This window comes from Platalea leucorodia (genome assembly GCF_965183815.1).
Source record: "Platalea leucorodia genome assembly, chromosome: 5".
In the NCBI taxonomy this organism is placed as follows: domain Eukaryota; kingdom Metazoa; phylum Chordata; class Aves; order Pelecaniformes; family Threskiornithidae; genus Platalea; species Platalea leucorodia.
The window spans coordinates 82863966-82880108 of record NC_138827.1 but is presented as its reverse complement, the minus strand read 5'-3'; the positions used below and the strand labels follow the sequence as shown (position 1 = coordinate 82880108).

General features: G+C 34.9%; 1 protein-coding gene across 1 annotated transcript in view; it reads right to left on the bottom strand.

Moving 5' to 3' along the window:
• KCNH7 (potassium voltage-gated channel subfamily H member 7) overlaps window positions 1–16143 on the bottom strand; it is a gene marked incomplete at both ends in the record, with an annotated part of 241690 nt that overhangs the window by 83965 nt on the left and 141582 nt on the right. The window contains one exon of the mRNA XM_082312493.1: window positions 14049–14204. Within this exon, the coding sequence (XP_082168619.1) occupies window positions 14049–14204 (156 nt within the window). The remainder of the gene's footprint in view (window positions 1–14048; window positions 14205–16143) is intronic.

The following is a 16143-nucleotide window of genomic DNA, read 5'->3' as shown; positions in this document are numbered from 1 at the left end:
GCTGAACACTTGGTGTACCCTTCTTCCATGATTTTGTCTCAGTGCTTTTGAAACACAGTTATGCTTTGATCTGCAAAGCATCCTATAGGAAACAGTTCCATAATTTTAGCATACCTTTGTGAAAAAGTACTTCCCCTTGCTTGTTATAAACCTGTTGCCTTGGGGATGGTGCTAGTTCTTATGATATGAAAAATAGCTAATAATTACTCCCTTTTTATAGTCTCAATAATGTTTATAGCTTTTCATACATCTGTCACTTTCCCCTTTGTATACCTCTTTTCCAAGCTGAAGAATGCTAGTGTAGCTGTATTGTGTACCTCTGATCACCCTTCTTGCTCTTCTCAGTTCCTTTTAATTTTTAATGTGATCATTTTTGACAGTGGCCTGAGCTACTCTCAGACTCAGGGATCAATGTATTGACAAGATGGCTTTTTGTTTTGATCTTAGTTCCTTTCCTTATAATTCCTAATATTTGATTGCCTTTTTGAGTTATTTTCCTAGCCTATGCTAATTTAAGATATTTTCATAACAGCTGAGAGATTTCTTTCTTGATTGGTAACAGATAATTTAGTCTCCATTATTATGCCTGTAAAAAATTTTGTTTGCTGTTTTATCACTCAGCCACTCAGTAATACAGGATATGTCTGTAAATCTCATATCATATTCTGAATAATTTTGTGACATCTGCAAACATTCTCACCTCGCTGTTTGCACCTTTTTCATCCAAGTCATTGAAAATGTATTAAATAATAAAGAACCTGTGAGACTCTACTGATAACATCTTAGTATTTAGAAATCTGGTCATTTATTTCCACCCTTTTGTTGCTACTTTAAAATATAAATCCATGTAACAATCTTCCTTTTTTTCCTTGACAATTTCTGAAAAAGCTTGTTGAATTCCAAATATTTAGCATTGAATCTATTACTTTAATGCATATATGCACACAACAGTACAGTAGCAGAAATCTCTGTTACATAAAACCAGAGTAATGCATGTTTTAAACAGCAGCTAGAGGTGCCAATTTTCAATCTGCACAGTGATATTCAGCAGAGTGCACCTTGGGAACATGCATATTTCTTCTAATTTACTAAGTATACTTGAACAAATTGCTTACAGTTGAAATTAGTGAAGTACATAAAAATTTATTTTATTATTTTTAAGTGCATGTAGAATTGAGTTGTAAAGCAGTTTATAAATCAATTTTGAAAGATTATTGCATCAAAAGTGAAAAAAATACTATAATTGTTTTTTCATCAATTACATTAAACTTCTTAAAAATACCATTCATAAGGTTTTCTGGCATTAGACACTGTTAAAGGCTTTTTGCTGGCACTCTATTTTAGTCATATTCATGGTGGTGCAGATGGTCTTTTCTGCTTCACCAAGTTAATATGACCATGTTATACTGCATTACTGATTTAGCTGTCTAACTGCAGTTCAGCTGGAAAGACTACTCAGTGAGAATTTGGCTTCTTGCTAAGACTCTTGGGCATGAAATGGAAAACTTAAATGAGTAGCTTTTTCCTATTCTTCTATAAACTGTAGTAAATGCTCTCAGAGTTTAAATCCCTATTCCCTGCTTTTTAATTTGAATATTCTTTAGAGAAGGAGTATTGTTATCCCTCATCAGTGTATAGATAATGAGCTATATGATGTGTTGGACATTCAGCTCTCTCCTGCAGTACTGCAGCTAAAGCTGTCAGGAGGCCCATTCAGAATTTGTCTAGTTTACATTACATTTCCTTGCTCGGCTCAGTAATAATACAATTTGTCATGAAGCAAAATTCATGGCGCCAGGCCCACTATCCCAGTATAGACTAGAAGGGTCAGTGAAAGCTTTCCTGGCATAGTTTACGGGGTAAAATCTTTTGTTTGAAAGTGGACAACCCCTGCTTTGTGTAGGTATGATGTCAGAGCAGATTTATCTTGGCTTACAATACTAGAACATTTTTGAGATGCAACTAGCTATTTACTATAAATACATAGATAATGTTACATTAAAATCCTTATGCTTTATTGAAGTTGAAGACTAGATGGCCAAGTTCCTCTTAATGCTGAGTCAGAGATTTGTATAATTGTGGCTTGCTAAGAGCAATTGAGGAAAGCAGTTGAGTCTGAGTCACAATTCCAGGCTTATATTCCACCTCCTCCTTTCAAACCTTGCTTCACTGAATAAGTAATTTGCAAATGAGTTAATCTGTTGGTTGCATTTATTCTCTGTGCCATCTCAGCTAACCCTTAGAGTGTCTAAATAGCAGAACTCAGTCCAAAAATATACTGCAGATAAGAAAGCACATTTCTAAGCTGTTCACAGAGTAGTTATCTCCAAAGTCCCATATTCAAATTGACTTTTCTTGCCTTCTGAAAGCCTTTTTAAATTCTGTCTCATATTTTGGGAGATCAAAAGATAAGATATTTAGAATTCATAGAAATAAAATGTTTTGGTTAATAGTTTTGTGAAAAAAGTGTAGGAAAAAAGCCTATCTTGATAAGAAAAATTAATAGCCTTGCTTTTACATAAGTATTGAAATGGGAAATGTTAACATTAATGGAAAATTGCAATTCTTAAACACTAAATACCATCATCTAGAATTTTGTGGTGGGGGAAAAAAAAAGAATATGAAAATTGGTTCCAAAAAGATCTTATTAATGGTTATGACCACGGCTACAAATTTCCTGCTCCATCAATACAAATTTAATTTTGAAAATGGGGTATTCCAGCAAAAACTTATCTGAATAAGGATTTCTTAGTAACCCAATACACTTGTGTGGCAAGTAATTCCCCTAGCTGTTCTGTGCAAGCATTCTGTAACACGGAAGGGAAATGATATTTGGCCTGAATATTGCCTTGCTGCAGTGAAGGTACTCCTCAAACTTCTAGTGGTGAAAATGTATACTTACATACTAGACACAGTGGCAAAGTCAGAGAAACACCTACAACTGAGAGAGCTCTACTTTCACTACAATTTCCTTAGTGGTTTTAGTATTACTGGTAGATGCTATGATGTGATGCAAAGTCTGTTTAGCCCATGTCTATGCACATGGGATTCCTGTTCTACCCTGAGCACTGCAGAAGGGTAGCCCTAAGAGATAGCAGCTGGGAGGTCACGATGGCTCCTCGAAGAATTGCCCAGTCAGTTTTTGTAGCATCTCTAGTAGCATTGTTACTTTCATGCTGATGCAGAAACCAGTATCTGAAACTGCTTTCAGATAAGTCATCCAAAGGGAAAAGAAGTGGTAGCTGGTCTCAGGCTCCCTAGCTGGGAGCTAAATTTAGTCTATTAGACTCTCAACCTTCTCTAGATTTAGACTTTCCAAAATCAAATCAAAGGAGCTCAAATGCACAAAAAGTTTGCACAAGATGAATTAAGTAACGTGTAGAAACTGTCCCAACTGCTTCCTGGTATGACATACCACCTGTCCTAGGCTGAGAGATAAATCAAACTGTGAGCTGCCCATGTTCCAGTACAACCTGTTAACTGTGGTACAGTGTTGAAGAAAATCAAGTCTTGCGTAGTTTTATCATAGTGGATGACTGGTCTAGCTATAATATGAAACATGTTACTTTTTCAGTATATAAAGTTAAAGAATACAACATACATATCCACAAAGATCAACCTATTCTAAAGAGAGAGAGATTTCCTTGACAAGGGCAGGTAAGGTAGATCAATTATGACAGACTATCCTCCAGACCATGGGTTAATTCAACAATACTTTTGATCTGAAACTTCCCCAAACAATGACCAAAATTACTTTTGCAAAAGGAGCACAAGTCAGCTCTTTCTTGAAAAATTTTCTGATAATTGAATGCCTACTGTCAAGGAATTTTCAGGATCTAGGTTATCAGAAATAGAGACACTGGCAATTATTGAATTGCTGCTCAAAGGCTTGGAAATACCATCTAACAACTCATGCAACAGACTGAAGGAAACAATTGCTTTTGAGAAATGGAATCCCTAAACATTGACAGTCTAAGATAGCAGCAAATACTTGAATGTACTCTATGCAAACACTGAGGCATGTGATGCTGCCTTATTTTCGGTCTGGGCTCAGCAGGCCTTAGGACAGAGAATTAGAGCAAGAGCCAATTAAGTTTTTTTCTCAGTTCTTTTCCCCCAAATGTAGAGAAGCATACAAAAGTGGCTCATTTTCTTGCTCTGCTCATTAAATAATCTTCATTTCTTTTCAGGCAGGAAAAGGAATGCATATCCAATTATTAACTTTAGAAGCTTAAATTTATAGTTCTCAGATACTGCATACACACAGGTTTTTTTTTATCCTCTGGTATGGTCTGCTTTAATTTTGGCACTTCAGTTCTTCTTTTAGTTTTCTCTAAAATTTAAGATTGCACTTGAGTTCTATCAGTATTAGTAACAAACAGCAATATTCTTTATGTTCCCTTGTAAGTGAAAAAGTTGTTTTATCGCTGTGCTGGTGATGGCACATTTTTGTCTTCAGGCTATACTTCTCCTAAAAAGTACTATTGAGAATGGCTATAGAATAGTGTGGTTCCAGATCCTCCTGTCTACACATAGGCCTCTGAGGTAGCCTGTCAAAACATGAAAGGAAGGGAATGAAGTCTCTGGCTACATGTAGGGCTATGCTGTGTGTGGTTGACCAGTGAATTTAGTCTGAACAATGTTCTCAAGGTCTCCCTCAAAAGACAGAATGGTTATATACTTGGATGTTAATATGAACCTGTACATTTACCTGTCTGGTTTTCTTCCCATTTGTTGATAGAGATGCCATTTTATTAGATCTTGTTCATTATGTTAAGATTATAGGAGTTACAGTGTTTTTGTGAAAAAGCCATAAGAAAAAATAATTTTTGGTCCTCTCAGAAGGAGATTTTACTTCTTGCATTTTTATTTCTTAGACATAATTAAAAGTGGAAAAGAAGGAAAAAGTAAATAACTGCAATTAAACAAAATAGCAAGCATCACAACAAATTTTATATGCAAAGAATTTGTCAACTAGCACAATATTTTGCTGTCTTGCTGAGAATATGGTGGGGTTTTCTGTAGCTGGAAAAAATAATTCATTCCATCTATTAAATCAAGTTCTCAAGAAATTCTTGACCCTTCATCACTTTGGTTGCAAACTTCATAGAATAAAAAATATTGCTTTTGTCTGAGACAAGAAGCCTGAAGAAGTTCTCTTTATGTTTTAACACTGAATTTATATACCGCTAACAAATTCTGCAGTGTGTTTTTTCTCATATATTGATTGAAATTTTTTTATGCTCTGCATACAAGAAGCTTCAATGATAATAAGCTGAAAATTATCAGTACATTTGGATTTTATATGTCGTATAATTATACTAAATTTAATAGTTTAGCTGTTATATCTATAGTTTTGGAGAAATAAGTATTCAGAGAGTGGGAGCAAGAGCCATATTTTGACTTGCACTCTTCTAGAATTACATAAAATGTAATGAGATCTTGAAATAATAGAACCAGAACAAAGCAATAAAAGGACTTTAGTAGATAGAATTTTAGAAGATAGATTTACCTGAAGAAGAGCCACTCGAAAGGTTGTTACCATCTGAAATACAATTAAACTAGATTTACAAAAAGCTTTAGCTTGAAAAGAAACAGGTTCAAAAAAACAAACAGACTATTAAGAAAAGAAGGTAGAATATCAAATTTTAGAAGCAAATTCGTGTAGCTTGAATTAGTATACAATATATGTAATCTGCAGAAGAATTGTTCTAAAAGTATATTGCCTTTTTATTTGGAAAATTTAAGAACTATTCCATTAAGAAGTGCTTTGATAATTACTAAGTTTGTTGCATAGATGAATATATGTTTCCAATTACCAAGTTTTAAAGTTGGCTAATGGTTCAGCCAGAAAACTACAGTAGGTGTATCCAGACTAACATGCTATTTCTCATGAAATAGAACCTCTTATAATTTCTTAGTGATGATTTCTTTGCTAGGAAGTGCCAGTTTTGTTTGGAAGAAACTTACTGGAAAGTTGAAGAATTCATAATCTCCTTAGGAAGAATAGGCTTTATTCACTGACACTTGTTCAGAGTATGATCTTAGAGAAGTTTCATATTCCTGGCAGGGCTCACTTATTTCATGTCTTCATGGGAAGAACTCCTCAGACTACGTGTCTTTGCCAATTGCTTTCAGGTCTTTGAAATGCCCAACTTGCCTGGGTGCTATGCTCCTTAATATAATCATGTAATAATGACAGGATTCTATGCCTGAGAAGTAAGACACAGTGGTGGTAAACCCCCTTATTTTTATCCATAGATCTATATTGTTTTCTTACCTTAAAAGAATGTCTACTCCATGTTGAATTATATAAATAACAAAACATATTCATTTTGACCTGTGTCCATCTGAAAGCTTCTCAAATCCATTTAAATATTTTTTTCCGCTATCTAGTAGAGTCCTCTTTGCCTAAGCTTGAGATACCCTGATAGTTTTGAATTCTCCTTCTTCAAGGTTAAAATCTCTAATTCACTTTAACAAATGCACAGATGTGTTAAGTTCTCTGTGCTAGTTCTTATTATGAATAATAGAGACATATGTCTTTCTCTTCCATCAGAGAATGATGCAAAACTCACTGCCTTTGTACCTTCCTGAGGGTATGGATTATAATGTGGGATGACTTTGCAAAATAATTATCCTAGCCTTCAAGTAACCTCACAAGAACCCACTTGTTTTAAATGTCCTGAAAAGAACAAATAGACAGGAGACCTGTTAAAAATGAATAAAAATATAGGACTGGAAGAAAGCTCCTGGATCTAGTTTGATCCAAGAATCCTTTTCATACTCACTTCTCATACTTACTATGTATTTATTTAAATAGCAAAAGGAAAATTTGCAGGGTCTCTGCACAGGCAGTGTGTTGTCAGCTTGTGTTCCTTTTCCTGTCCAGTGTGCACAAGTCACCTCCACTGAAAGCTACTGAAAGCTGTGTCATTCCCTCTTTTTGGTTTGTAATCTCTTTAAGCAGAGATTGCCTTTTTTTATTGCATGTTTATACAAGATATAGCACAATAGCTCTGTGATCCTAGCTGGGAGAGGCTGTAGTGCAAACAGCTAATTACAGTGGCTAGAATCCAGGGAGGCTTCCCTTCTACTCTGAGCCCCAACAGTAGCCATCATGAGGAAACAAAATATAGCCACCCCACTTGTATTTCTCTGTCTGTAAAAGAAGACTAATAGAATTTATTTATCTTAATGGCTGTTCGGTTAATCAGGCAGTTGGGTATTTGTGGAGCACTGAAGGTAAAAGTACCAGAGGTCCTTCTGCCTTCTACTGTTGATTGCTGTTCAGCTGTATTCCTTTGCTAAGAGTTCAACACTGTCTCAGTTCACCTAACATTCACTGTAATTTACCTTGGAGACAAATACACATATTGACACTGGGGTTGTCAGAACTATGCTGCTGGTTGGCTAGATAGAAACTTTTGTCCTCCTGAAAACAATTTTTCTTGACTAGCCCTGACTTATGATGAATTTGCTCCCAGTGGTGCAGCTAAAAATAAGACCCTGGACAAATTTCTCATTACATTTTGGGCAAAGTCAGGGGGTTACTATTGCTTATATGTGCCATGTTCTATGTGGCAAACTTGTATTCATCAAATGGTATACAATTTTTCATGACAATGTTGTTGCCTAGGTATGTTTAGAAAAAAATATATGCTTGCCTCTCACTAAACTGCTATGCTTACGTATATAGCAAAGTGCTCTGCACAGAGGAAAACAAATACCATTTTTTGAGTTAACTTTTTGACTTAAAGGAAAGGCCTGGTTTGAATTTCAGTTGTGCTTGTTTTATTTCTAACTTCAGTGGATGCAGCGATCTCTACTCCTGAGATGTAACTCCACTGCTAGGACCAGGATAGAGCCACACTTGGTGAAGTGTAAACACCTTGAAGGATCTCTTTGCTTGAAAGGTCTTCTAATTATGGTTTTAGCTGTTTTAAGAATATTATTAGCCTGTTCATTTTCTTTGAACCTTATTCAAAAAGTATACATTTATTGGATGTATAAGAGATCCTCTCATTTCCCTTAGAGGAAGAAACCCAAGAAATTGTTCCAGGGTGTCTTTAATAGGCTTATAGATTTTGAAGTGATAAAATGATAAGACAATCCTCAGATATCCCTTTTCAGCAGAATGCAATTATGTGCTTAATCAAATAACTTTCTGGGCTTTCTCCCATGAGGTAATGAGGTAATGTGTTTGGGAACCAGTATTAGCTTATAGGTTAGTACTTCTAGCTAGTCAAAATGTTTTGAAGTTAAATGAATAAAACTTGTGACAAAGTTACGTCATCTGACTTTTAGCCTACATATTAATAGGAGTTTTGCTTTAGAAAGGACTGGAATAAAGATTAGAAAAAGCACTTATTGGTCAGTAAAAAAGCAGAAGATGAAGACAACTCAGAATTAAAGTTCTGAGAAGTTTTTCTCAACTTGTGCATATGTGTACATTACAATCCCACAAATGGTCTACTTTGAGTAGAAAAATTATAGCTACATTCTTCATATCAAAGCCAGTGTCCTCAAATCTATGACCTTCTGTCAGTGTGAAACGGCTGCTGATTTTCTCTGTGTCCATTCTGTGTCAGATTGATTTTGATATTTTGCAGTTACTAGCTTTACAGATGCAAAATATTTGACAGCTTTGAAGAACAGAATCAGGTGCCAGGAGCAAATATTAATTCATGCCACCAGTTCCTTAAATTTCTGTAAAAATTCCTCATTAAATTGATGGAGTGGATGAACATGCCAGATTGGAATGTTTGACAGATTTGGGAATAAAATTGGGCACTTATGTTCCCTTTCCTCAACAGATGATTTAAAAGCCATATTTATATACAGAAGTTTTAGTAGCTTAACACTTTTCTATAAGGAGTTTAATGAAGTCTGATAAAGAGTTTAATGAAGTATATACAACACACTGTACAGGAATTCTTATCTCATCTTATTTTGGTTAACAACTGTTACTGGTAGACAAATGCAAATGATAATTTAATAGTGTTCACACAGTTTTTTTTGCTAAAGTGGTATAAAATCACATCCGTTCTTAATGTAGTTCTTTGTAGAAAATCTACAGGAAGCTTTTTTTCTTTTACAGTGAGTCTAACAGGAGTGGTTCTCTTTTTCTAAAAGCGTCTTGCTAAATATCCATTATTTATGCATTATTTTGGTTGGAGTTGAAAATTTCATACAACTTTGTCAAATGATTAGAATTGTGAAAATTTATGAACAACACTTTTGGGAATAATTTTTTATCATCATAGTGACAATCAAGAAAATGTTAGTGTCTTATCAGATGTGACAGAGAACAGCCCATAAGAAATGTTACAGTACGAGTAAAAACAATTTTTACGGCTTATGTATCTCAAAACTTTTGATCTTAACACTTTAATATGCTAAACAAATATCAAATATTTCACTTAAAAAGCAGGTATTTATGTCTTCAAACATTTCACAGATAAAGTGAAGTGGGGTAAAGTTATTAAGTGTTTTTATCTTTGGGTATAGAAGTTAATTTCTGGAATTATAAAACTTTTACATGATCTAAGAAAAGGCAAACCAGAGAGAAAACAAACTTATTAGAAAAGAAGACTTGAAGTAAGAATAAATAGAATTCTCATATCTGGAAATGAGAAAAAATTTAGAAAGAGTGATTGGATGATGAATGGACATCTGCAGCAGAAATCACTTTCTATAAGTCTCACTTTAAGTGCACATGGTACAAATACATCCTCACTGGAAAAGAGGATGTTACCCAGTCATGGAATAAGTGCTTACAGAAGAAATTTCCTCACTTCTCTGTATATAAAGATGGGACAGATAAAATATTAAATAAATTTGGTTAGAAGTTTAAACAAAAAGATATGAAAAATGTTTTAGGATATTTTTTTTCCCTGAAAGGAGAGAGTTATGTATGAACACAGACTTCCCTTGTGTTACTAGTGAAATGGCATATACTGAAAAATAGAATTGTGGCAAAACACAAAAGCAATGAAACAGAAAAGCGTGAAAACTCAGTTGGCTGTGATTTAGTAGTTCTTTACAGATTTGGTGCATGCTAGGATTTTCCAAAATTTAGCTATTTGATTATACAAACACTGGTCAGACTGTCATAGAGAACTGATGATAAATTCTTGCAAGGAAGAATAAAGGGAACAAAAGGATCAGCTGTAAGGATTTGTATACTGCTAATGTGAAGCCAGTATCTTCACTTTTCACATTACTGCCTATTCAGCTTTTTGCTGCACATAAGATAGGAGCTCTTGAGCACCAGACTAGAAAAAAATTCTATTTATACACAAATGTGGTCATCAAACTACTGGCAACATACCATATTTTTTTAATAATCTATTATTATTGTAATCTGCCAAGCCCAATGCTGAATCAGAACCTAGCTGTGTTAGCCATCATAATGGCACATAACAAAAGACAGGATCCCTGTCCCAAAGAGCTTACAAACACTATTTTAAATATCTGCCAGTATTCAGCTGGTAAATTTTTGTTTTCCTGCCTATCCGGATCTAAATGTAGTCTCTGAGCTCAACCTAGCAAATGTCCGTTGCCTTCCATAGGTCTTTAATTTGTTCAGAGGGCTCTCAGCCTTTTAACAGATTGGAATCCCTCTTTTGTATTAGAGCCTTTGAAAACAGAATGCACTGTGTGTATGGCATGGAATGCTTTTTTCTTACATTGTGTTAGATTTCAGTCATGAGGGAGCATGGTGGTAAGCAGTCTTGTTCAAAACTGTTGGCTGCAGCTAGCAGGATAGATGCTTTTAGAAAAAAGAAAGGTTTTTCAAAGTTACACTTGATAAATTTGATGTCAACTCATAATAAATCAATTAGAGGAAGAATGATAGTATGGAAGAGTTATCTTATTTTCTAGGGTCAGGAAAATAACTGTAATCTTTTTGTTTCCTATTCACTTTTAGTTCTTGTCTCCTGCAACCTGACTCAGTCATTTTTATTTGCTCTCATGTTGAAAAGACATTCTAGTATGAGAAAACTCAATCTAAGGAGCTCTGGAAAGAAATCTCTCATGATCTGTGTACTTCTGGGTAGTAGATGCTAATGCAATCTGAAATCTTTTGTCTTTTGTCATTAGCTGTTGCTTATCGTGGTTGTTTGTCAGAGATGTATTGCACTTGGTATATGGCTGGTTCCCTCTCTATTTTTATTCTCTAAATTGGTTGCTGGATTTGAAGGGATTTTGTTTCTTTGCCTTTTTTTTTTTTTTTTTTTTTTTCTGAACTAGTACCCATTACTGTCGATTTCGTGTGTGATCGAATGAAAACAGAGCACCTGCTTTACCTGTTGATGTATGTTCTAAATAGAGTAAGATAATGAAAAATTAACTTCCTCCTAGAGAATCTGCTGTTTGCCTTTCTTACGGTGGGAACATAACTTAAAAAAGATGTTTTTACTGGTAAACAATCCACCTTTTTTTGTGACTTGTTTTGTTGCCCATTGATCTCTTTCTGCCTTTTCTAAATGTCAAGGCTTTTGTTTGTTTGTTTTAATTCAAATCCACCACGGGCCTGTACACAATATCTTGCCGTTATTTCTGGATGTTTTGCACAGGTTGGCCTCTTTCTCGAGAATTCTCTCTGCCAAGAGGAATTTTTGGCTATATGTAGCATATTTTGTATCACCATTCCTCCCATCCTGCCCACATAAGTCTGCTCTGAAACCACAAGCAACTAGGTAGGAGTAAGAGCAGCCATGTGCATGCTCTAGTTTCTGCCAGTTTCTGGCATCTGGCTGTACCCACTAGCAGGAAAATGGTTCAAGTCACCTTTCTTTGCCTTCTTTTGCACCTTGATCTTTCTCTATTATTTACTGAGCTTGGAGCCCCAACCTATTCATTTTTCAAGAACTCTCAGCAAAGAAATCCCCTGTGTATGTCAGGCATAGCTACTGTAAAACAAGAGAAGGATGTTTTGACTAAATGCTTTTTTTGCGGATGTCCTCTTTAGCGGATTTTCACTTTAAAATACGGCAAGTGACAACACTTGAAAATGTACAGTGATATATCGCAGATAGCAGAACAAAAAGCTCTTTTTCAGGACATGAACCTCCCCCCCCCCCCCCCCCCCCCCCCCGAATTGGTAGTTTACCTTCTATTTTCTCAGTAAAACCATATTAAGCATAGACCAGCTGAACAATTTTATTTATGTTATATAATTGTTTTTTAAAATCAGGAAGTAAAGTGTTCAAAATTCACAAAATCATGGCATCCTGAAATAAAAACATAATATGAGTGGAGTTTATTTGATGTAAGTTTTATCATTTTTTTTCTGATGCAATTTTATTATTTTTTCTGATACCCCTTGACGGGATTTTTACCATAACATTACTAGAAAGAGAAAAATGTTTTCATGCTATCTCAAGAAAAATGAAAAATACTGCTGTATTGGTTATTCAAAAAACCCCTGCAAAACAGAATAAGAAAAGGACGTATAAAAGCACAAGATTTTAAATATGTATTGTAAAGAATATTTAAAAAGGCTCCTTTAAAAACATGTGATATTTGGCGAACAATAATTATTTCCAGACTGCTAGTTTCCAGTAATGGGAATTCTCCTTTCCACAACCTTATATCTACTGCCATTATGGGGTTATACGGACATAAGTGGAAAGACTTTGGCCCGTCCGGAGTGATTCAGTCAGAGCTCTTTCTCCATGCTTAATGAAAATAGTATTTTCTAGTATCCCAATTAGTTATACAAGTAAATTGCAACCTTTTAAAAATGGGAATGATTTGGCAATATGATGGGGGAACTTTTTTTGTTTATGTATTTTTTGATAGTCACAGGGCTTTGAGTGAGATCCTATGCATTTTGTCCAGAAGATACAGTGCAGAAAGTCTAGGTTAGAAGAATGGCAAAGACTGCTTTTATCAGAAGGAACCTGGTAATGCTGTTATATGTACAGCTACAGGCCTGCTCCTTACAATCTTCTCAACATAACTAGCAGAAAAAATAATACAGCATGTCATCACTTCAGGTAGTACACAGTGCTTACATTGGGAAAGTTTTCCCCTCACTTCTTGCAGTGAAGATTGCACTGGTCTTTGTCTCCTATCTAGAGAAAGCTGAAGTGTTGATTTAACAATCAGAAAACTTAGGTTTCAGGTCCCTTTATCATACTAACATTAAAGATTATTAAACTGTGAAAAGGTGTTTTCCAACTGTTGCTGAGCCAGCCAGGGGGGAGTTTTAATGTTCACTGTTAGAGCACTGCTGTGCTTTACTAAGAGCTTGTACAAATGGCGATATGTTCTGGGAAATCTTGTAGTAAGAGCAGATTACGTGAGTGCAGATGCAAAGCAGAAGGATCATGTGCTGTTGCTGCACAGAGTGAAGGTCAGCAAAAGAGCACATGTTCTGCAGATAGTGGGACAGAAAGCTAAACAGTCTAGCTGTATGAGAAGTGGACTTTTGTTTTGTGTAGAGTTTTCTGATTTTGACATTACTTATGTTCCAGAGTGGAATGAAAACACAAGAATTTCCTGTATATCCAAAAAAAATCCACATCCTTCAAGCCAATTTAAATACTTCAATTTGATAAAATCAGGATGTTTAATTATGTTTTAACTTTTTTTTTCTTGTTTTGTATTTTGTAGTCTAATTTAATCAAACCTTCCAGGAACTATTTTTTAGTTGGAAAAGAAAATAGAAATATTAAATTTTGAATAGGCTAAGGTGAAATATTTGGGCTGTATCATAATGCTTTTTTTGCAGTTTTCCGTTCATAATCAATTTTTGTCAAGGATAATGCACTTCTGTGAAATGTTTTACTTCTAATGAATTTATATTTCCTAGCAGTACTCACAAGATCCACACTGTTAGTACTACCAAAGATCTGATAGATTATCTTGCCAACTTTATAACAGGTTTGCTACATTTAACTTCTTATTGTTTTGAATTCTATCTTAAATGAGTCAGGCAATGGGGATTGCATAATTTCTTTGGTATTATTGCCCAGGTTAATTACTCTCCCAGCTAAGAGTAGAGGTAAGCAGAGAACTTTCAACGAGTAACTTACGATTTACAAGTTTGGATGGCAATATTGGCTTGCACTTCTCGGGAGATGCCACATTCTCTTCATCTGTTACATACTCAAAGTTAATAATAAACATCATTGCTACTCCCTCTTGATTTTTCACTGGAATTATGTGGGTGTTGCAAATGAAGGTAGATCCTGCAGATGGAGAAAAAAAATACACAAATGAAAGGAAACTTCACTATTTTTTCACTCCAGCAATTCCAGTTACACCAACAGATAGTGAAGAATATTTCTTTGAATTTAATGATTGAACATCAAACACACTATTCTTTAATTTAAACAGGAACATTTTCATAGAAAGAAATATATCTTTTGATAATTTATTAGATTATTACCTCTTCCAGAAGATATCTCCTTTAAAATGTCAATTTTACTTTTTGCTTTTTATTCACTGGAAGTACCTATATAGACCGACTTGCGATATGGAAACATTTAGCACCAAAAGTAGCAATGCGAACGCTGTTCCAACCACAACACTAGCAAAGAAAGCAGAACCCCATTCTTCTAAATGTCAAACATTCTTCAAGCTTTTGGTTCTATTACAACAGGATGAATCATGCATTAAATATTTATGGGTGCAAATATATCACTATTCTTATTTTAGCTCTCAATCTTTTAAGGGCTGTATAATGTTGTTTAGGTTTTTGTTAAAAAATATAGTTGTTGTCTGATCCTATGGGGTTTTATATTCTATCACAAAAAACTTCTAAACTGTGGTAATAATTTTCAATAATTTTCAGAAGTATTTGACTTAACTGTTATATACAATTTGAAGTATGAATTTAAAAGTACCCTAGTTTTCATATATATGGAACGTACCCAGCTTATACTGAAATGAACAGAAGGTGTAATTTCTCAACACCTCTGGTACGCAGCGTGTTCTTGTTCAAATGCCTAATTACAGATTTAAAGAATTCTTTGTGTTAATTCTTCCACTATAACTCTTAAGAAGTTTCATTTGACAAGGTCATTAGTTTTGATTTAATTCCTTCTATTAACCCAGCAAAATATAGTGGTTCCAAAAATAATGTGATTGCTGTAAGCAATACAATAATGTGCTAAAAACTTCACACAGACTCAGCTGTGAGATGGTGTCTTTCCATGATAACTAGGGACTGGTTTAATGTACATCATCTGCAATTTATGCATTCAAATGCAGTAATCACTGAAACTTGACAGGGTGTGCAATTTGACAAAACCAGATCCTAATCTGGGTTACACAATAATATTTTTTTTTTTTTCCATTGAGGAGAGAGAGTAAAGATTTATATCATAACAAGATCAGATTCTGGCTCCTCATATTTAATTTAGTACTTGCTATAATGTGGTATATATGGCAGTTCGAGCTATGTATAAAATTGACATGCTGGCCTTTCAAGTTTTGCAGCTGTACTTTCAATCCATTTACTAAAACAGTTAAGCTGTGGCACTTGCCACAGTCGCCATGGTTACAAGCTCAATGACTTTAGTAAACAGAAAATAAGCAATTTAAGACTGTTCTATTAGAGCTAAAAATAGAAGTGCTGCAGGCCAAGTATTGCAACATAGACTGGATAAACAGAGGGTCTGAAGAGAATTTAGAAATAATCTTGTGTTTTTAGCTAACTAATAAAAATAAGTATGGAGTTTAAACAGTCAAAATGATATTTATTGATTTGCTGGGAAGGAAGTACTTAGTATTTCATGATATAGACTATGTTTTGACATGCAGATTTATAGGTTGAGCAGATAACCCCCAATCGGACACCTTTAACACAAAGGACTGGAAGTGGGGCCAGGCTGAGGCAGGCATGGCTTTGAAGAACACTGAACTCCAGTGGATCAAATGTTTATCATTTTTTGCAAAGAAGGATGACAAGGAGCCTCAGGCTTCTTTAAAAACTTTCCTGCTTTTGAAGGCAAGGGTGTTTCAGCTTTTGAAATGCGTCCCACAGTGCTAAGTAATGACATTATCTCCCGTTTATGTAGAACATTCTGCTCTCAAGCATTTATAAACCTCATTTGTACTGGAGCTAGGGATTCGCATATCTGGGGAGATGCAGAAGCTGTTTAACAGTCTACAGCTTAAGAACAT